At 34.0% G+C, this 23,895-nt stretch overlaps 3 protein-coding genes across 3 annotated transcripts in view; 1 reads left to right on the top strand and 2 right to left on the bottom strand.

Annotated features, from left to right (window-relative positions):
* The window catches only part of LOC104798530 (abscisic acid 8'-hydroxylase 1-like), a 14,578-nt gene extending 8,683 nt beyond the window's left edge, over positions 1-5,895 (bottom strand). Inside the window, exons 1-4 of the mRNA XM_010520658.2 lie at positions 5,583-5,895; positions 4,337-4,658; positions 3,305-3,664; positions 2,478-2,640 (exon numbers count right to left, since the gene is read on the bottom strand). Of these exons, the coding sequence (XP_010518960.1) occupies positions 2,478-2,640; positions 3,305-3,664; positions 4,337-4,658; positions 5,583-5,806 (1,069 nt within the window). The 5' untranslated portion in view covers positions 5,807-5,895. The remainder of the gene's footprint in view (positions 1-2,477; positions 2,641-3,304; positions 3,665-4,336; positions 4,659-5,582) is intronic.
* A 6,228-nt stretch (positions 5,896-12,123) lies between these two features.
* LOC104798529 (arabinosyltransferase XEG113) lies at positions 12,124-16,545 on the top strand. The gene is made up of 13 exons (XM_010520657.1): positions 12,124-12,462; positions 13,114-13,395; positions 13,491-13,696; positions 13,775-13,880; positions 14,038-14,294; positions 14,481-14,616; positions 14,769-14,863; positions 14,965-15,018; positions 15,170-15,283; positions 15,407-15,505; positions 15,603-15,722; positions 15,816-15,902; positions 16,175-16,545. The coding sequence occupies exons 1-13, from the start codon at positions 12,291-12,293 to the stop codon at positions 16,340-16,342; spliced, it is 1,896 nt and encodes a 631-aa protein (XP_010518959.1). The 5' UTR covers positions 12,124-12,290; the 3' UTR covers positions 16,343-16,545.
* Positions 16,546-17,893: 1,348 nt separating this feature from the next.
* LOC104798528 (beta-galactosidase 15-like) lies at positions 17,894-22,208 on the bottom strand. The gene is made up of 15 exons (XM_010520656.2): positions 22,041-22,208; positions 21,722-21,930; positions 21,488-21,554; positions 21,300-21,392; positions 21,040-21,183; positions 20,854-20,942; positions 20,664-20,769; positions 20,419-20,506; positions 20,193-20,311; positions 19,913-20,074; positions 19,532-19,832; positions 19,323-19,432; positions 19,015-19,236; positions 18,704-18,915; positions 17,894-18,355 (listed from the first exon to the last, which is right to left on the bottom strand). Exons 1-15 carry the CDS (start codon positions 22,191-22,193, stop codon positions 17,965-17,967), a joined length of 2,466 nt encoding a protein of 821 aa, XP_010518958.1. The 5' UTR covers positions 22,194-22,208; the 3' UTR covers positions 17,894-17,964.
* Between the last annotated feature and the right edge of the window lie 1,687 nt (positions 22,209-23,895).

Genomic DNA, 23,895 nt, shown 5'->3' with positions numbered 1-23,895 from the left:
TCGGTCGAGTCAAAGTTTTGACTCGGACCGAGTCAATACTAAATGGGCCGAGTCAAGAGTTGACAATGGGCTTGGGCTGATTCGTTCTGACTCGACCGAGTCAGAGTTCTGACTCGGACCGAGTCAATACTCGGAAAAAGTCTCTTTTCACAAGGATTAGGGTTCCTATCTTATAAGAAGGGTATTGGACGCCGTCCTCAACCTAAGACAGACGAAAAGAACCCTAAAACAGAGCAAAAACTCAGAAGAAATCGTTTCTTTCATAGTTCTAGCTCCCGGGATTAGATCCCACTTCATATACTTCACAGATCCTAGCAGATCAGTTCCAAAAGTGTTTGGAATCCTTCCCGTCGGTGTGGATACGTGTAGAGGAGCTGTACTTTCAGCTCTTGGTGATTAAAACAGGCCCTGGATCGATTGCTACTTTCAGATCTTCAGGAAAGAGGTAAGTATTCGATTCCTACGGTGATATACACGATCTGTCGGGGTTTTACGGATGATTTTGGTTGCGTGTGACGTTTGACTAGGTTTAGATTATCCTTCCGCTGCATGAAACCTAGTAAACCAAACCCTAGATCGATATGATCGCATGCTAGGAATCCGTAGCCTAAATCCCAACAGGACAAACCAAGGATGAGGAGCCGGACTAACCGAACTCAACGGGAGCCGTCGGACACACCGGACGGCGACACGGGCAGCGGACACACCGGCGACTCGTGCAAGAGGGGGCGGACAAACCAGCCAAGTTTTGAGAGAGAAAGATGTCTCAAACAAAGTTCAAATTGCCATTGATCAAGTGTGCTGAAGATTACAACTTAGAAAGAGTTTAAGTAGTCAAAGCATTAAATGCTAGCTCACATGCAAGCCTTAGATTTAATTTGGACCAAATAACAAAAATATAGCTGTTGGAGCTTCATGTGGGCCGAAATCCTTGCTGGAATAAAGCCCATGGGCTTCACTTGGGCTTTAGGAAATGTCTTCTTCGAGTGTAAGCAAGTTCCGGGCCGAATTGCGTCCGAAGAGTGAAGTGTTGTCTTTGGACTCCCGGGATCCGCTAAGAATGTCATTGACGGCCTTGTTGAGTGTGACACGAAGCGCTCGAGCTCTAGCACGAGTAAGTGGTGGTTCGGCTCTATGGTTTGCTCGGGAAGCCTTTGCGTTGTCCATGTCAAGTCCCGTTCCCGCGGCTTCGGATGATCGTGTGATGTTATGGTCATCCGGCAAGAGTCTTGACGCCTGATGGGCCAAGTCTTCAACGTCCTCAAGAGCTCCTTCCGTTAAGCTCCCGTCTTCAAGAGCTCCTTCCGTTATGCTCCCGTCTTCCTCCAAGCTGCTAGGTCCGATGTCCTCATCAGAATCCGTACCCTTGCGGAATCGCTTAGTCTAGGTTTTTATTACTTGAATCAAATCCATTCACCTAGATTGGCACGATCACTCCATGTCTTATGTTCGACATATGATATCACATTACAAAGGGATCATTGTATGAGTGCTTTCAGAGGTAGTTCTACTGAGGACCCCAATTTGCATATGACTCAGTTCAAATCTCTCTGCCAATCCGTTAGAGTAGCAAACGAAGTTACGACTGAGGAAGTACTACTTCTTGCTTTCTCTTTCTCTTTATCGGGAAAAGCACTTGAATGGCTTTATGCTCTACCAGTAGACTCAATTCATACTTGGAACCAACTTGCTGACAAATTCATGAACAGGTTTTTCCCTGCTCACAAGACCCAACTTGCGAAAAACAGGATTAATTCCTTCTCGCAAGAACATGGAGAATCCTTGGGTGAAGCATGGGAACGATTCAAGGAATACCAAAGAGCATGCCCTCATCACAACTTCGATAGATACTACCTTTTGTCAACCTTCTTGAATGGACTGAGAGATGAGATAAGGTTCTACATTAGCTGTGCCAGCGGAGATAGCCTTCAAAAGCTTACCTTCGATGAGTTGAAAGAATTAATTGAACGAATGGTCAGTGATAGAACTACTCCGACTGAGTTCTCACGAAGAAAGGGGAATGTAGAGAACGTTAGTGAAGTACACGCTCTTAAAGCTGAACTAGCTGAACTGAAGATGCAGATCTATTCATCGAACCACAACGCTTTAGGCGAAACATCGAATCAGCTAAGTGGAGACCAGTCTATATTCTCACAAGAACAAGGGGTTGAGGATGTCAACTATGTTGCAAACAATCCTTATTCCAACACCTACAACCTAGGCTGGAGGAATCACCCTAACTTCTCTTATAAGAGCAACAATTACCAAAACGCTCTTCAAGAGAACAGGAACCGAACGTTCCAAAATGCGGGACCATTCCAAGGTCAGACTTTCCAATAAAAGACCTCAACAACAGTTTCAAGGATACCAAGGGTATCAAGGAAACCAACAATTTAGAGGTCAACAACAACAACCTTAGCAAAAATTTGATCAGACCCCTGATATTGAGACGATGCTCGAGACATATGTATATGTACCTTCAAATTCAACATCTTCAACAGCTTCTCTAAAGGTGAAGGAGAGAATGGAAGCAACTCTCAGTGTCTCTTGGATAACTCTGCAAGTCATTGCCATTTTCTTGGTGTCTTCCCAACTTAGAAGCTTCCCTTCTTTGCTCCTCGCTATCTCCTCTTGCTCTTCCTGCTCCAAGCCACACCCACCATTATTCAACATATATATATATATATATATATACATATAACACATGATTTTGATCTCATAACTTGCATGAGAGATATATATATATATATAACATTAAAGTCAAACCCTTTCTTGATTATCTTACACTTTAAAAAATCTTGAAACTCGCTATAAAGTTTGGATCTTTTTCCGGTGCATTAAAGGTGAATATATATACATATATATATATATATATGACACATGATTTTGATCACAACTTGCATTGATTTCATTTAACCAAAAAAAAAACTTGCATTGATATCTAGAAAACACAAAGATGAATATATATATATATATATATATATATATATATTGGGCTGACCCATTTATAAGTAACACGCCCCTATTTTTATAATTAAAATTTTATAATTTCTTTGTAAATTTTGTAAAATTTTAAATAATATTGCTAGATACTCCAGTTTGCTCTCATTATTGTCTCGATCATAACCTACATGATATCTAGCTATAAAACATTAAAGTCAAACCCTTTCTTGAATATAATTCTTTAAAATCTTGATACTCTCTATAAAGTTTGGATTTTTTTTCCCTACTGCAAGTTAGTTTCTCTTTTTGTTATTTCCCCTATTCTATTTATAGAAAGAACATAACATTACTAAATACTAACCATAACAGATTGTAAGACAGCGGAATTCTCCGCCAGGTACTTGAGGATCCACGTGAGAGCGCTCGCGGTCGTGTCACGAGCCGCGAAGATAACGCCGATGACATTGTCGGCGATCTGGTCATCGGTCAGACCGATCTGGTCGTCGGCCATAAGCGATCCGAGGAGGTCGTGCCCTCGGAAACCGGTGAGTCGACGCGTCGAGATGATACGGGTCAGGATCCGAGCCAACAGCGTTCCGGGCAGGTTTATGGGCATTGAGTTGTACCCTTTCTCGAGGTTGTAATAACATCTTTTCAGATCTTCTCTGTATAGAATCTCATCCTTTCCAAATATAGAAAGTAGTGCCACGTTGAATGTGTACTGCATGCAACAATGTCATCAAAAGATTAAAAAAAAACAAAGTAATCCAAAAATGTCATTTAGAGCATCTTATTGGTTCGGTTATTTCGGTTTTATAAATATTATAACTATTCGGGATTTTTATTGAATTCGATTTTTGTTTTTATTGAAAATAATATTAATTTTCTTTAAAAAAAATTCATTTTTTAGGTTATCTTTCTACTTCTGTTTCGTTTTTTTCGATTTATATTAGGAATGACTTATTTGGTTAATAATTGAACCAATTCAAACCGAATAACATATACATAAACATTTTTTACAGAAATTTTCGATTTTTCCTTATTCGGATTCAGTTTTTTAGTTTTAGAAAAATTTAAAATATTCGGTTGTTATTAAAGTTGGCTTATTTGGTTAATAACTGAACAATTAAGCAAATCCAAACCGAATAGAATACAAGTGTAACCTAACCGAATCCGGTATGAAAACCGGATGGTTATAATTTCTCTAATTAAAACCGAAATAACCAAATCCAAATAAGACACCCGACTAGTTTTTATATAAAATTCGATTCGGTCACGGTTATATCGGTTCGGTTACTAACCAAATGAACCGATCCGATCCTAGTTTCGAGTTCATTCCTTTTCCAGCAATGGAAGGGTGAAATTAAAAAGAAAAAAGAAAAAGAAAACTCACCGTCTTCATCTCGTGGAAAGTATTGAGGAGCGTTCTCCCCTCCCAGACCCTGAGGGAATCAACGGCGATGGACTCAACGCAGGGGACCATCTCCCTGATGGAGAGAGGCGTGAAAGCTCTGAGAAGAACCCGTCGGAGCCTGGAGTGATACTCTCCCTGGTGGAAGAAGATGGCGTCTTTCCCCAAGATCCTCTCCTTGCTCGCCGGAAATGTCGGCTTGAACAGATGGGACCTCGTCACCAGCACGAGTTTCGCCGCCTCCGGGCTCGACACCATCACGCACCGGCATCCCAGGATCTGGGTCTTGAAGATCGATCCGTACCTGCAGCAGTTCACCAGATTTTCAGACACAAGAGATTACATTTAGGTACAGTTCCGGTTCCGGTTCTCGTCAGTTACAAATGTTGCTATATAAATAATGTAAATATTGATGGCTGTATGAATTATAAACGGATAGATTTTATAAGTTCGAGTTGGGTCGGGCGATTAGAGTTTTTTTATTTGAATTATTTTTCACAATTTTTTAAACCGGGTTTTTAGGTCCGGTACTTCGAAAAAAAAAATAGTGATTTTTACAAAATTTTAAAATTTGTATATTGATCTAAAAATTTATTAACGAATTGAACTTGGAATATTTTATATAGGATTTTCCTTTTGTAATGGTAATGGCAGTAATTATGTAATATACCATATTTAATCTAGGTTCCTACACATATATTATATAATTACTACGTGACCTTTATATTCTCTTAAATATACACTGCAACATGTAGACCTTAGTAAACAGGAAATCTATATTAAATCTCATATATTACATAATTACTATATTACTTTATATATATATATATATATTGTATACTTCAGGCCAAGTTATGTAATAAACAAATACCAATTGGTATAAACCGGTTTATAAATGTTCTACCGGTTGGTTAAAATTAATACTCTATTTAATCTGGATTGTTACCTTTATATTCTCTTAAATATACTTTACATCATGTAGACTTAGTAAACAGGAAATGTATATTAAATCTCATATATTACATAATTAGTATATTACCTTATATACATGCATATAGTATAGTTAATTTGGTCCGTCCCTTGACTCTTCTAAGGTTTTGGGCCAAGTTGTCAAAATACCTTAACCCGGTTCGGTTATCCAGACTGTGTGGTCTTCATAAACAAATACCGGTTTATGAACGGTTAACCGGTCGGTTAAGATTATGAACCGGTTTTGGAATCTAAGTACCTTTTCTGCTTGGAAGTGAAGAAGACATTGGGGTCTTGAGAGTAAAGCTGGAAGGTCTCGCCGACGTACGGCCAACCCATTGTCCCCGGCGGCAAAGACAGCTTCTTCTTCATCCTCTTTTCGTAAGATTTTCCCGAGAAAGAGAGAGAAAGTGGGAAAGAAAATAAGAGAAAAATAATCAATGGAAGAAATGGCAATGAACATAACACACCAATGAGTTCCATTCTTTGTTTCTTTGTTTTGTCCCCAAAATGTTACGTCTTTTTTTTTTTTGTTGTTGCTTTTGTTGTTTCTTGAGATTTCACAAAGTGGTAGACCATCGGGTTTATATAGGGTTTTGTAGAGAGAGAGAGAGAGAGAGAGAGAGAGAGAGAGAGAGAGGGAGAGAGAGGGAGATTTTTTTTTGTAAAGAGAGATTTTTCAAATACAGCTGGAGTTCCACTTTGGGAATCTCCCACCAGCTCATATACTAAGTTATAATTTTTATTTAAATATTGTCAATATAGAAGCATAGGATATTCTAATCATATCGTGTATATATATTTTAATATATATATATATAATCACTTACTGTATATGTATATGTTTGTGTATGTGATTATGTGTCATGAATATATATGTTCACGAGATTGATTGAGATTGATATTCTTTGTCAGTGCCTATTAGGATCCCAACCACACTACATAAGTGAGTTTTGACATCTCTTGTCTTTTTTAATTAGATAAATTTATTTAAATGAGATAAATTGTAATTTATAATCATATATACAAGTTTCTATAGGTTTATACATATAGTATATGGTCGCAAAAATAGGAATTATTTTCCATATCATAGAGTATATATACGGGTGTGTGTGTATGCGTTTATACTGAAAAAACTCTAATTAAGACATTAAAGACCATATGTACTAATATAGTTTCTTTAGTCAACGGTTGTGGTGTTATATCTTTTATGAAAAAAATTTCAAAAAAAAAAAATCTAAATCGGTAAATTTTTATAAAATATTGTTTTTTTAATTTAAAATAAACTTAAATTTTATAAACGTTGTTATTTTTAAATCTGAATTATGAGGGGTTTTCATAAAATATATTCTATAATTTTATAGATAATTTTATATGGGTTCAAATCACATCCAAACTTTATTCTCTGTTTTTTTGAGAGTTATAATTAGACTAAAGATAATATCAAAGCTACTGTGAATTTTTGTATTATAAAAAATTAAAAAATGGTAATAATAATGATAAATATTTTCTAAGCGAATGTGTTATAATATATTTTCGGAAATTTAGTATAGTTTTTTTTGTTATTATTATCATTTTCACTTATGTAATTAGGGTTGATTATCTTTTTTTTTTTGATAATTCGTAAATTCACCAGATATTTGGTCCGATTACATCTTCCAAAGGATCTTCCAAAGGATCGGGGAAGTCCAGGTAAATGTAGGATTGACTACTTGTATAATATATATGTCTTGAGAGGGACAAAGGGTCTTTAAATGTAATATCCGTAAACCCTCTTTCATAATACATATATAATTTCTTATTTTAGAAATATAATTGGTTACTTAAGCTAATTAATTAATTATAACCAATCACATCGTTTCGCCCATAGTTTCTCGTAGTTACTACACATGGGAATCGTGATATATATGTGTGTATATATATATATATATATATATATATATATATATGAAATCGACACTTGCATACCTTTTTATATGCATACATAATCTTTTATTTTTTAGTAATATGTATATCATTTTATATATTTATAATTATTTGAAATTATGGATCCCGTAACTATTCTATCACTATTTTAGATATGCGTATACTTAAAAATCAACATATTTATAATTGTTCACATATTCCATAATTTCTGTCTTTGAAACTTTTATTGTAAGAAGAAAAATAATATCTCGACACGTGTTCGGGGCGTCAATGATCGTAGCATGTCAGCATCGCTACGTGGGCCTCAAGGTGGCCCAATTTTAAAAAATAATTAATAAAAAAAAAATCCATCTAATTATTTGGCTGTAGGGTCCACGTGCCATATGTCCCACGCGCTTTCTCCAAAAAAACCTTTTTTTGCACGATGCAGTTCGCGCCTCGCGCGTCGATGTCACGCGCTTCATTTTAACACATTATTTTCATTGACAAATTTAATAAATGAAACTTTTATATTTCAATGATAAATATTAATACAGATGATATTTTACATGTTTTATCATATTTTAAGATATTACAATTATTTTAAAATTTTGTTCATGTAATATTTATTCTATTATTATACATAAATAAACGTCACCATATAAATATGTAACATGTGCATTGTGCACCTACCATACAGCTCTATTTAAATTTTTATTATTATTTTTCTTTTGAAAAATTGTACTTGTATTAGATGAGATCTCATTTACATTCATATCATACGCCAAAAAATAAAATAAATTGATAGAGAAAATATTTAAGATTATAGTTTTCGATTTTAAAATTCATGGTACATAAATAAAATCAAACCCAAAAGAAGGGTCGGATCTGCAATACTATATGTTTACAATTGCCATCGTCGGTTGTCCAAATACCATAATGATATATATATATATATATATTTTTTATAATTTATCTAATTTTGATAGTAATATATCATTTTTTTGTTAAAGTAGTAATATATCATTGATCGGTAAATAACAAATAATGTAGATGATGGTACTATGACATGACATGTGAATGAGTAATACACACATAGTTTGACATATAACATCATCACTTGCGTAAGAGTTTTGGATTCAGTTTCTTTTTTTAAAATGAAAAAAATAAGTAATGTTCGATAAAATCTCATGAATATTACATGCAAGTAAATATATAAATGGACAAATTTAGCCGCAATATCAAACTCGGTTAGGGCGCGTGAGATTCCAAAACATTGGGAGATTACGTAACAAGTGGATGCTGACGTCACTATCTCTTCAGACAGCTTCGCAGGTTTGCTCGTCATTTGGATCACAGCCTCGCATCTTTCGTGTTGGCAAGGGAAAAAAAACCCTAAGATATTCTCATCGCTAAATAAAATAAAATATTTTCAGTTTTATTATAATTTATCGTTAATAATACCTAATAAAATAAAACATGTGATACTAAAATGCATTGCAGATTAACGTTTAAGTTATAACATTATCTACTAAGAATAAAGGACAACAAAAAAAAAATATTTTGAGATGACACCAACTTTTATTTGGGGGCACTATTAAAAGTTAGACCGACCCACCAAAAATTAAACTAAAATTAAAGGGTAAATGACGTTAAAATTTTAAATCGGTAAAAAATTAATTTTTAAATTTGACGTATGAAAAATTTATTTTCAAACTTGCATACTATGTTATTATAATTTTCAAATTTGTAAAATGTATCATTTTAATTTTTAAACGAAATTATAGATCAACGTCGTCAATTTTTTTTTTACACCAATTAACAAGTTTGAGAATTATAATGATATATTTTTGTTTGCAAATAACTTTATCAAACGAAAAAAATAGAAATTAATTTTCTATCATTTTATTTGATGAATTTTAATGAGATTTACCAGAAAAAAAAAAGATTATATTGTGCCTTTTGATACAAATGCCAATTGGTGCATGACGCTTCGTGGAAGATGAGATGAATCTATAGACAACTTGTTACAGTGATATAACTATAAGCACTAGATTAATTGTATTTTTTATTTTATAATCGATTATCTGATTTAATCTGTATATTACAAGTGTGTAAGTGGGCCTTTATTTTAAATATTTATTTTATTTATTACAGAATGTAGTAATCTTGACTTTTGGCAGCCGCTACTCATAGCCCGGCAAGTGTTTTTCCTAGCCACAAGTGGATCTCACTTCATCTTCTCGTCATTGGTCGGTCCCCTATTACACACACATATATATATATATATATACACACACGATATGTTTGTGTGTTTAATTAAAAATAATATTGTATGGTATTGAGTTGTGATTAGGGGTGGACGTTTTGGTTCGGTTTTTCGGAATCGAATCGAAAAACGGTATTTTTCTCGATCCGAAACTGTTCTCAATTCCAAAACGATATTATTTTTAGAGAACTAATTTTTTCCGAAACCGAACTGAACTTTAAAAAGGCCTGAAAAATCGAATATTTTTAAAGAAAATCTATCTTTTCTTTAACAAAACCAGGAACCGAACCGAACCGAACTGAACATAATATAAAAACCGATTGATATCTATTTCTGCAAAACTGAAAAAACCGAACCGATCCATTCCTATTCCAAACCCGAACCGTTTCGAAACGCCCACCCCTAATTCTAATATACAAATGATAGTTAATTAGTTTGGAATATCTCGTTACAATTATTGTTTATAATCCGGAAGATCACCAGATTTTTATCTTAATTACATCCCAAAAAGATCATATACTCCGATAAATATATATTCCTAAATGGAGATTCAAGTTCAGATTGAAAATTAATTTTGTCTTATCTTTTACCGGTTGAGTCATTCAATATTATAATTATTTCATGATATTTAGTTTTTTTTTTTTACGAAAACAATCGAGTTTTTGTGTATACTGATAATATTGATTAAATATATAATATATATATATATATATAATTTAAGTGCAGAATCCAACACAGTGATTTAGCAATATATGAAGATACAATAGAGATTTGGCACAGAGCCACTTGAGGGAGGAAAGTCGGTCCAAATCCCAAAAGATAGCAACTTCACATTCTTCAAAAAAGGTGAAACAAAGCAGCATATCCATTGCAATTATATGAATCTCCATTTTCGTTGTATTATTTCATATAATATAGTTGGATAATTCTTTATGTGAAATTTAAATTTATTAATTTGGATTTGGGTTCTAATATATTTTATTGAGATTAACAATAAAATATAAAAAAAGGCTGTGTTCTATGAACAAAATCCAATTTTGTAGAAGTTATAAACATCTTTAAAACAGATCATGGGAAGATCTTATAATTAATTTTAATATCCGTAAAATAATCTCGTAAAGAATTATGAAATCAAATAGGTATTAATAACGATAATATCTTTACCATGGAACCAAAATACTCTTATATTATGAGTGTAAATATATACCAAAATAATATCCGCAATCAAATACAAATCAAACCTTAGACGTTGTGAGATATACTTTAAAATAAATTCGTAAAGAATTATGAAATCAAATAGGTGTTACTAACGATAATATATTTGTCATTGGACCGAAATACTCTTATATTATGAGTATAAATATATACCAATAATTAGAACCATAAACATGTGAAATCACATAAAATGTAATGAAATTAGAGGGTTTATATGTATATAACATGTTGTATAAACGAAATCGAGTTTTCTTTTAAAAATAAGTTCATAAATTTATGGGGGTAATTAGTTCGGTTAAGTTCGGTTTACGATAAGATATACCGATTTTGATGCCTGTGGGCCGGTCCGGTTTACCCAAAACAGAAATTAAAAATAATTTCCCAAGAGGCTAAACCATACAACGGATGGCTTTTGGGCTTTTGACAATAAAACTCTTTTTAGAAGCCTAGTGACCCAATCAAACTATTGGGCTTACATTTTTTTATTTATTATATTATTAGTTTATATTATATTTTCCAATGCATTATTTCGGCGAATTATTAGACAAAATATACAGAGAGAGATATCTTTTATTAGCATTAGCGAATCCAAATCTTCAAGGTCGGATTAATATTAACGAAAATAATAATAATTTTATGTAATAAAACAAACTAATATTTTTTTATTGTTGTTACCCAATAATTTTTTTTTTCTGTACATATTATATCAACGTGTTCCGACATGCCAACTCGTTTTGATCACGGACAAACATTACAAAGTCAAACTGCGAAAATTTCGGTTCAAGATCTATTTATTTTGGGACAAAAATATTGCTTATTGTTAATAAAAAATAAAATACTATATATTTTATTTTTCTCATTAATATGGATCATTAGAGCCTTAATTACGTGCAATTAATTCCCAATGAATTAAACCCAATCGTATTTACAAATACCCTTTCATCTCTTTTTAGCATCTTCAATTAATGCAATTATTTTCCTTTGATTTTTATCCTAAACGTCTTTACAAAGGACCCACATTTGGATATTCATATTATTTATTTTATTTAATTGAAATTTTAAACTTTTTTTTGGTAAAATTAACTTTTTAAATTTTTTTTAATTCATTATATACCATATATTACTAAATTACACTATGGCATTACTAAAATTAAACGCGATTATTAATATAGGAGTTTAGAAACAGATTGAATAAAAATTGGAATAAACATCGATTATAATTTTTTTTTATTTTTGCATTTTTATTTTGTAATTTTTTGTTTATTTAAATTATAGACATTACGATTAAGACAAGAATATTTGGTCTTTTTTTTTGCCATGTTTTTTTAATGTCACTATTGCGCATTACTTGACGGAATATTATTTTTTTTTCCGCAAAAAATAAAATAAAATATTATTATCATCGGCGAAGCTGGAGTATTAGGAGCAGTTGAAGAGAGGAGAGGAAAACGAAGTTGACCATAACGAAATGATCTGATCGATCGAAGAAGAACGAATTCGCCAAGACACGAAGCTTCTCTAATGGCGGTTTGAGAGGGAAAATTCCGAGGAAGTAAGAAGAAATCGCGAGGAAGAAAAATGGAGGGTTGGCGAAACGCCGTTCGCGAGGCCACGAATTCGAAGCCTCTGTTCGTGACGATCTACGGAACGGTGATCGTCGGCGTTATCGTCTCTTCCTTCTTCGTCTTCTCCGCCATTTACTCTCCCTCCAATGGCTCCTCCTCCTGGCTCTCCTCACCTCCTCTCTCCAGTAAATCCTCTCTCTCTCTCGCAATTCCATAGCACCAATTACTACACCGTTTCTTCTCATTGCTTGAAACTGGAATAGGGTTTTGGGTTTTCTTTTGTTTGGTAGTGTTTGGGGGTTTAATTACTGGTTTCGTTGTTTAGATTGGAAAGTTTCTAGTTATTCCTTGTCTGATGAACTTGATTCCGGAATCGAATTGATTCGTTTTATTAGCTCTCGATTAGGTAAGGTTTGATGGGTTGTGTTCTCTAATCCATTACCAGTGAAACGAAGCCCAGTCTTCGTAAAAGATCGGATCTTTCTGTTTTGGAAGAATTGGATAAGGAACGTCAGAGAGACAGTATTTTTGTATTTTAGACATGAAATCTCCTTACATTTGTTTCTATTGAGATGGCTTTTGATCACCATTGGCGATTTCTTGTTGTAGCATTTCGATCTGGGCAAGTGATTTGTTGGAAAATTTGATATGACCAGTAGTTACAATCACCATTTGTATACTGAGCTTCATCAATCTTGCATGACACTTCAGATGCATAAAAATTCTTGATCTTCCTTTTGCTAGAAACTATGCGCACTTTTCTTTTCCAGTTCAAATTGTTGGATGTAGTTTCTCAGCAACATTCTGTAAAATATGCTTATGAGCTTTCATTGCAGGTGTTGGCCGATTTCCCATTCAATCACCATCTAATGCCACGTCCGATTTACCTGTTTCACCACCATCACAGTCTCAAGGCAAATCCCTGAATCCGATCTGGGTGCCTCCTCAGGAAAAGAAAATGCCGCCTCTTGAGACCTTTAGATTGACGAAAGAATTGGTCGGAGAGAGAGTGAAGGACAATGTTGTTATAGTGACCTTTGGGAACTTTGCTTTTATGGATTTCATCTTGACTTGGGTTAAACACTTGACTGATCTAGGGCTCTCCAATATTCTTGTTGGTGAGTTCACAAGTAAAGTTCTCTGTTTCTATCTCCCACTTCATGGCCTTTCTCATGAACTGACATTTACGTTTTCGGTGTTATTGGTATTATAGGTGCCATGGACACGAAACTGTTAGAGGCTTTGTATTGGAAGGGTATTCCTGTTTTTGACATGGGAAGTCATATGAGCACAGTTGATGTTGGATGGGGTTCCCCTACATTTCACAAAATGGGAAGAGAGAAAGTTATTCTCATTGATGCTGTCCTACCTTATGGTTACGAGCTATTAATGTGTGACACTGACATGGTGTGGCTAAAGGTACTAATTTAGCATTTTTTTCGTAGATTAGCTTGTGAAACATATTATATAGTCTTGATAATATTTTTCTGTCTACAGGACCCTCTGCCTTATCTTGCTCGGTACCCCGATGCAGATGTTTTGACATCGAGCGATCAAGTTGTACCTACAGTTGTCGATGACAGTTTGGATAATTGGCCGCAAGGTTAGATTAGTTGGAGAGATCCATCCACCACCGTTTTTCATCTTTAAATTGTTATCATTCTGTGAGAAGTTCTTAGTTTCTGATTTTTCAATCACTAGTCTATTCGTCCGGCTTCTAATTTGTTTTCTCAACTCCCCTTTTCTTTAAACTCTGGAAGTTGGTGCTGCCTACAACATCGGGATATTCCATTGGCGGCCAACAGATTCTGCAAAGAAGTTGGCAAAAGAATGGAAAGACATGCTTCTAGCCGATGATAAGGTTTGGGATCAAAACGGATTTAATGAGATTGTCCGGAAACAGTTAGGTCCGTCTGTTGATGGGGATAGCGAGCTTTTCTATGCATACGATGGAAATCTCAAGGTTGGACTTTTGCCCGCTAGCATATTTTGTAGTGGCCACACATATTTTGTTCAGGTACCTTCTACAAATGCTTTCCCGATTCTGATTCTATCCATTATTCTACGTTCCTGACTCGGTCACAAACCCTTCAAAAGGGTGATAGGTTAACTCGAAATGGCCCTCCTATATGTATCAAGAACTCGGACAGTAATTGTCTTTTTTTGGAACTCAGAAAGGTAACTGTTTGCCTTTTTTGGACAGGCTATGTATCAACAGCTCCGACTGGAACCGTATGCCGTCCATACGACATTCCAATATGCAGGCACTGAAGGGAAACGTCACAGGCTTCGGGAAGCCATGGTTTTCTATGACCCGCCAGAGTATTATGATGCACCAGGTAAAACTCTTTGTCAGGACAAAGGGCATAATCTTCATAATCCTGCACATGATTATTGATAAAAAAAAACGCAATGTTTTAGCATTATACTAGTGTTGCTGATGGGATCAAACCTGCCAATCCATCTAACGAAATTATATGAACAAATGCAGGAGGTTTCTTGTCATTCAAGCCATCTATTCCGAAGAGCTTGTTATTAGATGGGCCGCACACCATTGACTCGCATTTTGCCCTTGTGAACCACCAAGTATGCATGTACTAAACCTAGTCCCTAGGAATTTTAGGTTAACTTGATGCTGTCATGTCTTTCTAACCATACATTTTACTTTTTGGGTTTTCTCTGTACAGATGAAACAGATTAGATCAGCTCTCGCCATTGCTTCTCTGTTAAACCGTACACTGGTGAGTTCCGTCAACACCCTCTTACACAAATTTTGTCACTTATCTGTCCTCAAACGATTGAAAATGGAAGTTTCTTATCCATTTTGTGACAAGCCATGCATCTATTTCCGTGGTTGATTTTCTGAATATCTTGCTGGTTTACAAATTTCAGGTCATGCCCCCAATATGGTGCAGGTTGGATAGGATGTGGTTTGGACATCCTGGTATTCTTGCAGGGTCTTTAACTCGACAACCTTTCATTTGTCCTCTTGATCACGTATTTGAGGTATTTCTCTAATGTCCAAGCAGTTCAAGAACATCACAATTTCTTTCTTCTATTTTTTGCCTTATGTCCCTCTGGTAATGAGTGTGAAAGCACCTTATAACACCCGAAATATTGCCATTACAGGTTAATATCATGTTGAAAGAGCTACCAGAGGAGGAGTTCGGCCCTGGGATCGGTATTAGAGAATATTCCTTCCTGGAAAATCCATTACTGCCAAAACACGTAATGAGCAAAAGCACCACTGAGGCATTTTTCTTTTCTGATTGATATATCGTCTCTGAAACTAAACCTTTTTCGTCTGCTTCTCTTTTTTTTTTAGGTAAAAGAATCATGGCTTGATGTTAAGCTTTGCCAGGAAGGATCCGAAGGATGTGAAGCTTCGAATAACACGAGTCCGTCTGGTGTTCTCAAGTTTCCAAAACGAAGCAGCGAAGAAAGAGTATTCAGATTCTTTTTTGCCTCTATCAGTTTACGTCTCGAGAAAATGATAGATCTTTGCTTCAGCTAATTACTTCACTCATTCTCTCCGCAGTTCAAGGCGATATTCTCCTCCTTCAAGGATGTCAAAGTGATCAAGTTTTCATCGATTCAAGACGCTTTCACTGGATTCTCCAACAAGGCAAGACACCTTATCTTATCAAAACCGAAATCCCTCTAAAAATTTCAGAAGACTTTTTTGTTGTTAATGGAGGAACTCATAGCTGATTTCTAGACGTATGCAATAGCATGTTTCAATGCCCTGTTGTTCCAGATGAGATCTGGTCTACGGTGACTGAAATAGAAGAAAACATAGATGAGATCTGATCTACTACGGTGACTGAAATAGAAAAAAGAATTTGATATAGAGATATCACCTTGTTATATCGTTTTTCTCGGAACATTACTGTGCAGGAGCGAGAGGAGAAGTTCAGAAAACGGGTGAAGACATATGTCGGGATATGGTGTTGCGTGGAGAACAAGACACCAGGGCACATTTACTACGACATGTATTGGGACGAGAAGCCTGGCTGGAAACCAGTCCCACCTCAAACCCCGGAAGAAGATCACCCACCTCTCTGATGCCGTGAGTCGCAAGAAAACACCTCGTCTGATCTGATGAAAAGGAAATCTTAATATGAGATTAGGGTTTTGGTTACTTGAGGACCACGAAACTATTGTGAAGTGCCCTCCTTTGTCTTAATGTAACAGATCTTCCTTTCTTTTTATAATTTTGTTCCATGAATTTTGAGTTTTTATGTTGAAATTACCCATTTATAGACTCACCACATTTAACCCCAAGAGAAAAAATTCTACATAATACATGGTTTTTAAATAATTTCCAATCAAGTATAAGCTTGGACTGTTCTAAGAAATATACATCTACTCTCCTAAAATAAAATTTAAAATATTTAGCAGAAATTGATTCACTACCACATATTTGCAATTATTTTTTGCGTATAAGTATAACATGTCTTGTTATTTCATCTAACACATGAATCTCTATAGATACTTGATGATACAATTTCAATCTAAATGTTATATTAAAAAAAATTCTAGAATATTATTATAGAAGACTTTTCACCAGCTTCTTTTTTACAAAAAAAAAAAAATCAGCTGTAGTTTTGTTTTTTTCGGTTTTTTATTTGGTTTGGTTGGTTTCGGTTTTTTCGATTTTAAAAAAATCGTATCCAATTAGTTTTTATATTGGATAATTGATTCGGTTACAGTTATATCTTGTTCAGTTTTGCTTTCATAACTAAAATGGCCACCCTAATAGCTGCGGAAATCGATTATGAATCTTTTTTCTGAAGCTGTTTGTTTTCGAGCAGGAACGAGAAGAGAGATTCAGAAGAAGGATGGAGAAATGTGTCGGAACATGGTGCTGTCTGAAGAGAGGGACTCCGAAGTACGTACCGCACGACATGGAAGAACCATCTTTTTCCGTACGATCGATGTTTAGGTTAAAGGGTTTTCTTGACGGCTAAGGATACTGTCGTTGCAAAACTGAAATATTAATTAGTTTGGTGTAAGAAATTAGTTATTGTCGGCGCAATAAAAATATTAATAAGATTTTATATGTTTGTTTAAAATTCGAGTTCAAGAAATCAAAGTAATTTCACTAATAGCAATAGGTGAAAAAAGTTTATTCGATGAAGCTTTTTCTAAGTTTGAATTTAAACAATAATCCAATAAATGATTTACTTAAATCTTGTTTAGAAATTAACTGGTCGGGTATGATAGCTTTTTAATTTGTAATATTTTTTATAAAAAAAATAGGGAATTAATAAAGTTGTTAGAATTTCTAAACCTCTCGTACCATTCCTTTATATCGAATTACTTATAATTTTATCCATTAAAAAAGTTCAAAATACAAAAAAAATATTTATACATTGTTCCGAATATTTTTTCAATACTTGTTTTAATTAGACGTCAAGTTTATATAGACTACGATTACTAATATAATTAATGAGATAGTGTGTATATATATATATATATATATATATAGTTTTGTATAAAAAAACACAATATATTTTAAATTTTGGTTTCATTTATTATTAAAAGTGGCCCACCAATTAGGCACTCTACACCAAATAGAAGAAAAAAAAAAGAAAAAGAAAAAAGAAAAAGAAAAAAAGCAAACAAAAAAAAACCTAACAAAAGAAAAGCCCTAACATGAAAAAACCCTAAAACAATCAAACTCTTTAGCAGACAGCCTCGACGGCGAGCTTCCTAGCAAAACCGCCGTCGCAATCAGCGGCTCCGAATATATCAGCCGAAACGTCGATGGAACATTTCTCTTTTCCGACACATTCCTTGGCAAGAATTGCCTCAGCGTCGTTGCTTCCTTCGCACGTGCCTTTCTCGAACGAACCGCAAACTCCTCCTGGGTTTCCAAACGATGCGAATTTGATTGCAGAAATGGGTTTTCCATTGCAGGAGAGTTCTAAGGTGTTCTTCTCGTATGCATTTGCGCAGATGCTACCGACAGTAACTGTCTGGAAGTTGACGAGTGAAGGGTTTCCTCCAATCTCCTCGAACAAAACCAGTGTGTTGTCCCCTTCGGAGTTCAAGAAGGAACGAGGAACATGGTACCTGAAACAACCACCCAAAAAAAAACCATGACTTTGAATCAATATCTTGAAGAAAGGATCGGTTTATGTAAAGAAAATTCGAGAAAGATTAGGTTTTGAGGAAAACCCAACTCAAAATTTTGAATTTCCAGCAAACCCAACTGAAAACTGACAAAAAAGATTTGATCTTTTTTATGTACCATCTTTGAGTGGTTTGAATCAATATCATGAAGAAATGATCGATTTTTTTTTTTTTCTGAATAAAAATCGATAAAGATTAGGTTTTGAGAAGAACCCAATTCAGGATTTTGAATTTCCAACAAACCCAATTGAAATCTGATTAAAAAAAAAAGATTTGATCATTTTTTACCATCTTTGAGTTGGTTGACCACAATTGGTCTGACACTTCTCGCTTCCATATGAACCTCTGTAGTCACAGACAGCAGAGCATCCATCTTCGCCGGCAAGGAAGCTCGGCCAGTATCGTCCGATGTTGTTACCGTTGATCCAAGCTGTTCCCTTTCCGAGTCCCAAAAGGTCCACAACGACTGGTTCCGTTCCTAGAGGAGCCTTGAAAGTGGTCTGAAATCGAATAACATTGGAAAAAGAATGAGCCGATTTCGACCAATCGAACATATATATATAACTGATGAGAAACCACTAAATTATCAACAATATTACCTTGTACCAGGTCATCATTCTGTTGAAGGGAACACTCTCCTCTGACCATTTAGAAGATGTTTCTGAACTGAAGAGTTGGTCCTGGAAGCCGTCCAAACCGGTCTTGTAACTCCATTTGTGGCCAGACAAGTTCTTGACCACTGTCTCATCTCCATTCCATCCGACAATTTCGACTGGTCCTGTGATTCCAGCTGCTCCGGTTTCGAAGAATGCTCCGTAGTTCTGCACAAGGAGGAATACAGCAGTTGTTTATACATACTTGAAGAAGATTATATATACATGTGTGTGTGGATTTAGCTTTAACTTACGGCGAATCCAACAGTGGTACTGAGCAGAGAAATCTGGTTAACTCCGGGTTTGTATTTCACGTTTTGCTCAAACATGTAGGTGTACTTCCCATCCTTAGCCCATTGGGAACCTGAATAAGAAAGAAAAAAAACCGAACCCATTTCGCGTTTGATGAGAATTCTAACTCAGAAACAACACTAGCTAGGGTTTCATCATTCATTACACTCACCAATGTGCTCTCCGTTGACAAAGACGTGAAGAACATGAGCGGTGCTGTTGATACGGATCGTCATGTTCTTGGACCAGACAGGATCGCTCTCTTTCAGATGGACCTTGGTCATGTACCAGAGGTAATCGCTCTCGTCATTGGCCACGTTCTTCTGGTCAAACAACTGGTTCATGGCCGAATCCCCCTTCCCTCTCAAGACCGCCCCATCCATAATCTCCGGTCTCCACGACCATTCCAAAGACGACGGCTCCTCTTCAGCTCCGTTCGGTCTCTTCACCATCACCGAAGTCTGAGTATTCACCTGAAGAAAAAGAAAAAACACAGATCACGGGAGATGGGATTTCGTACGGATAAGGGTTTAGATTCAGAAAATTAACCAACCTTTGCAGTGTTGTAAGCTTCGGTCTTGCAATCTGGAAGAACAGTAACAGACCAAGCTGGAACTGTGTATTCTGTCCCTTGGAAGTTGATTGTGGCATCAGATGATGAATTCGCATTCCCCAAGAAACAGCTCGATCCTTCCTCGGTCGCGTAAATCGTCGCCTTGAAATCGAAATTCGAGAGTTTTATTAATCCGAATTCAAATGCAAAAAACAACAAAAAAACTAATAAAAAATCATATATATATATATAGAGAGAGAGAGAGAGAGAGAGTTATTACAGTGACGGAGTTGTCGAAATCAACGGTGGTGATGTTTCCATGAGTTAGGGTTTTCTCCATGGAGTGAAGAACATCATGAAGTTGCTTCAAGTGACCGTACTTTGGTTGATTCAACTGACCTGATTTTTCGTTTATTTATTTTATAAAAATATTAATTTATATACTCGTATAATTACTAACAATTAATAAATAATTAAATTAGAAAAGATTGGTTATAAAATATTACCGAATTCATCAAGAGGGGCGTTGTAGTCGTACGTTGTCGTGATGTACGGACCGCCTGATGTTCTACCGAAGTTGGTACCTCCATGGTACTGGAGAATAAAAAAAAAAAACAAAGCCATGAAATCGTTAATTATATGATAATATTTATATATAAAAAAATATTATTGAAAATACTATTTATTGATTCGGGATTTTAGATCTAAAAATATTAATCAGTAAAAAAAAAAAGAGACAAAAGACACAAACCATGTAATAGTTCTGGAAAGTTCCACCCCTTTGGAAGAATCTAGCAACAGCGAACGCAAGATCCTCTGCTGTTCTGTACGGATCTTTGCTTCCCCAGTTCTTAAACCTAATATATTTTCATGAATTTATAAATTTAAATACATATAATTTATAATCAAAATATAAAATATATATATATATACACACTAACCAGCCGGTCCAGTTCTCAGTCCACATCTTTGGAGTGTTGGGGTTGTTGGGTTCGAAGTTATCGCAGTAGAATCCGTTGCATGTGTTCAACTAATTCAATCATTTGAAAATTTTCACGAATTTAAATTGAAATATATATATATATATCATTTTGGAAACTATAATATAAATAATTAAATATACATACCATAGGTTGTGGTGCGTCATCTTGTTGGCACATGATCCACGGGACGCCAACGTCGAGAGAATTGGCCATGTTGGCACACCAATCGATGTACGCCTTTCCCGCCGCTCCATACGATTGTATGACGTTTCCATATTCATTCTCAATCTGTTACAAAAATTTAAATACAAACCCATAAATTTTATTATTACATTTCATTTAATATTAATGGTATTTTTAATAAAAAATAAATAAAAAGATAATTTATTTAATTATGTACCTACCTGGGCTAGGATTATGGGACCTCCTTGTGATGCGAAGAGATTTTCTTGCTTGGCCATGTCCACTATCAAAGTTGTGAAATTCTGCATCTCGTTCTGCACGTTTTAAATAAAAATGAAATTATTAAATTTATGGTATAGTCAATTGGTATATAATATAATAAAAATAAAATAAAATCGAATGCAATTACCATGAACGCAGTGTTGGCAGTCCTGAATTCGACTCCGGGCATATTGTGCAACCACACGGGAAATCCTCTGAAAATAGTTCAATAGAAAATGAAAATATTATAAAATTAAAATATCTACTAACTCATATAATATAAGATCAAGAAAGCGTAATTTCAATACATAGAAAATGAAATGATATTAAATTAAAATATCTACTTACAAATATAATATAAGATCAAGATATATGCACTTACCCGTAGTTCCATTCCGCACAAACATACGGGCCAATACGAAGAACTGCGTACAATCCTTCGTCTCGGACCGTTTTGAGAAATCGAATGAGATCTAGATTTCCCGAAAAATCGTACTGACGATGGGCCGGTTCGTGGGCGTTCCAGAAAACATAAGTCTCGATCGCGTCTAGTCCTCCTTCTTTACTCTTCTTTATAAGATCCGGCCACATCTATATACGCATATATAGAAATTGAAAATGTAACCAAATACATAAAATTGTAATATGGTTTGGTAATTAATATTATATATTATAAAATATGAAATGAAAAAATTTTAAACCTCGGGTGTGCTTCTCGGGTAATGAATGGAACCCGAAAGAAGAACTCGACGTTGGCCATCAATGGTGATGGCTCGACCATCGTGTGAAACTATTGTGGCATAAACACAAGAAAACATAAAGAATAATGGAAGAATAGTTTTTAGAGAAATCATTTTTTTTTGTTTGAGTGTGAAAGTTATGGGTGAAATGATCGATCGTTACTCATCATGTATTTATAGTAAATTATTGAGATTTTATTTGATTTTTAAAAGAAAAAAAATCTTTTGGATAAAATTGTATCTTAGTTGTTAAAATAAAATTTTATTTACACGAAATAGTTGATTTTTTTATTTAATTTATTTATATTCAGAGATTTCTTATCATATATATATATATTCCTTTATTTGTTATTACGACGATTTAACTATTTTTTAGATAAAAAAATACTATATCTTCTATAAATAAAAATAATATTAAATAATTATTCGATTATCAATACTAAAATTAATTGGAAAATATAAAAATTGAAATTCTATTGGTTAATTTTTTTATTTTTGTTTTATTAACATTGCAAAATATCCTAACTAATTTTTTGATTTATTATTTATTGCAGATATGATATTATTTATCAAACATTTTAAATTATATCAATATTTGTTTTAGATTTTCTACGGATTAAATGAGATTTTTTTAACAAATATATAAATTTCAGTTTTAATTTTAAACAATTATTTGTTGATGTATAAATAAATTTAACTAATTCTTATCCACGCTCAAAATTTTAAAAATCACGTTAGAAATCTCTCTCTCTCCCTATATATATATATATATATATCACATATGTATATTTATTTGTTTGTTAATTTTAGAAAATTACGTTTTATTATTTGTTAGTTATTTTTTTTCTCTTTTTTGTTATTATGATAGAGATTTTCATGAAAATTATGTTTATTTATTAGTTAATTTGTTTTTTCATTTTCTTGATATCCCAAAAAATCCTAACAAATTTTTAGTTGCTCGATCGATATTTCATTAATATACTGTTTAAATTGATTCCCCATTTTTAAAATAAATAAATTTATACCTATTATATCATAGTTTAATTTTTTATGTTGTATTTTTCACATTATTTTTCAACTTAAATTCTATTTTTTTCATATTTTTATGTATAATATATATGTATTGTTCGGTGACATACAATGTTATTAATATGGATTCATATATCATTTTATTATTATACTAATTTATTTATTATTTATCAGAAAATACGACTAAAGTTTCTTCTACCATTATAAATTTAATATTCATTTAAAACATAAACATAAATATTAGGTTAATAATAATAATAAATATAATTAAAAAATAAATAAAATGAATTTTGTTTTTTTTATTTCATGTATGATATTATCCATAAACCATTTTAAATTATATCAATATATTTGTTTAGATTTTATACGGATTACATAAGATTATTTATCAAATATATTTATTGTAATGTTATCTTTTGAATGGAAATTTTAAATATTATTTTTTACCTAAATTTAAATTTCAAACAATCAACCCATATCATGGTTTTACAAAAATCCACGTGTCAAAGGTGGCGATGGCATCGTGAGAAATGTGACATATTTTTTTTCTTCTACAATAGCATATCTATGTATATTGAATTGCAATGAGATAGATCTTGGTCATGTATGGATCCAAAGTGCCTCCGAAGATGGATTTTTACAGAAGGTCAATCCGGACCGATTCCACCTGGATTCGGACCGGATCCAAATTGACGACAAATTGGAAACGGACCGATTCCACCTGGAATCGGACCGGATCCAGTCTCTGAGCAAATCGGACATTTTTCACATCGACGTATCCGATTCT

Source organism: Tarenaya hassleriana, unplaced genomic scaffold (genome assembly GCF_000463585.1).
Source record: "Tarenaya hassleriana unplaced genomic scaffold, ASM46358v1 Cleome54, whole genome shotgun sequence".
Lineage (NCBI taxonomy): Eukaryota > Viridiplantae > Streptophyta > Magnoliopsida > Brassicales > Cleomaceae > Tarenaya > Tarenaya hassleriana.
The sequence above is the reverse complement of the archived record's forward strand: the minus strand, read 5'-3'. Positions and strand labels throughout refer to the sequence as shown.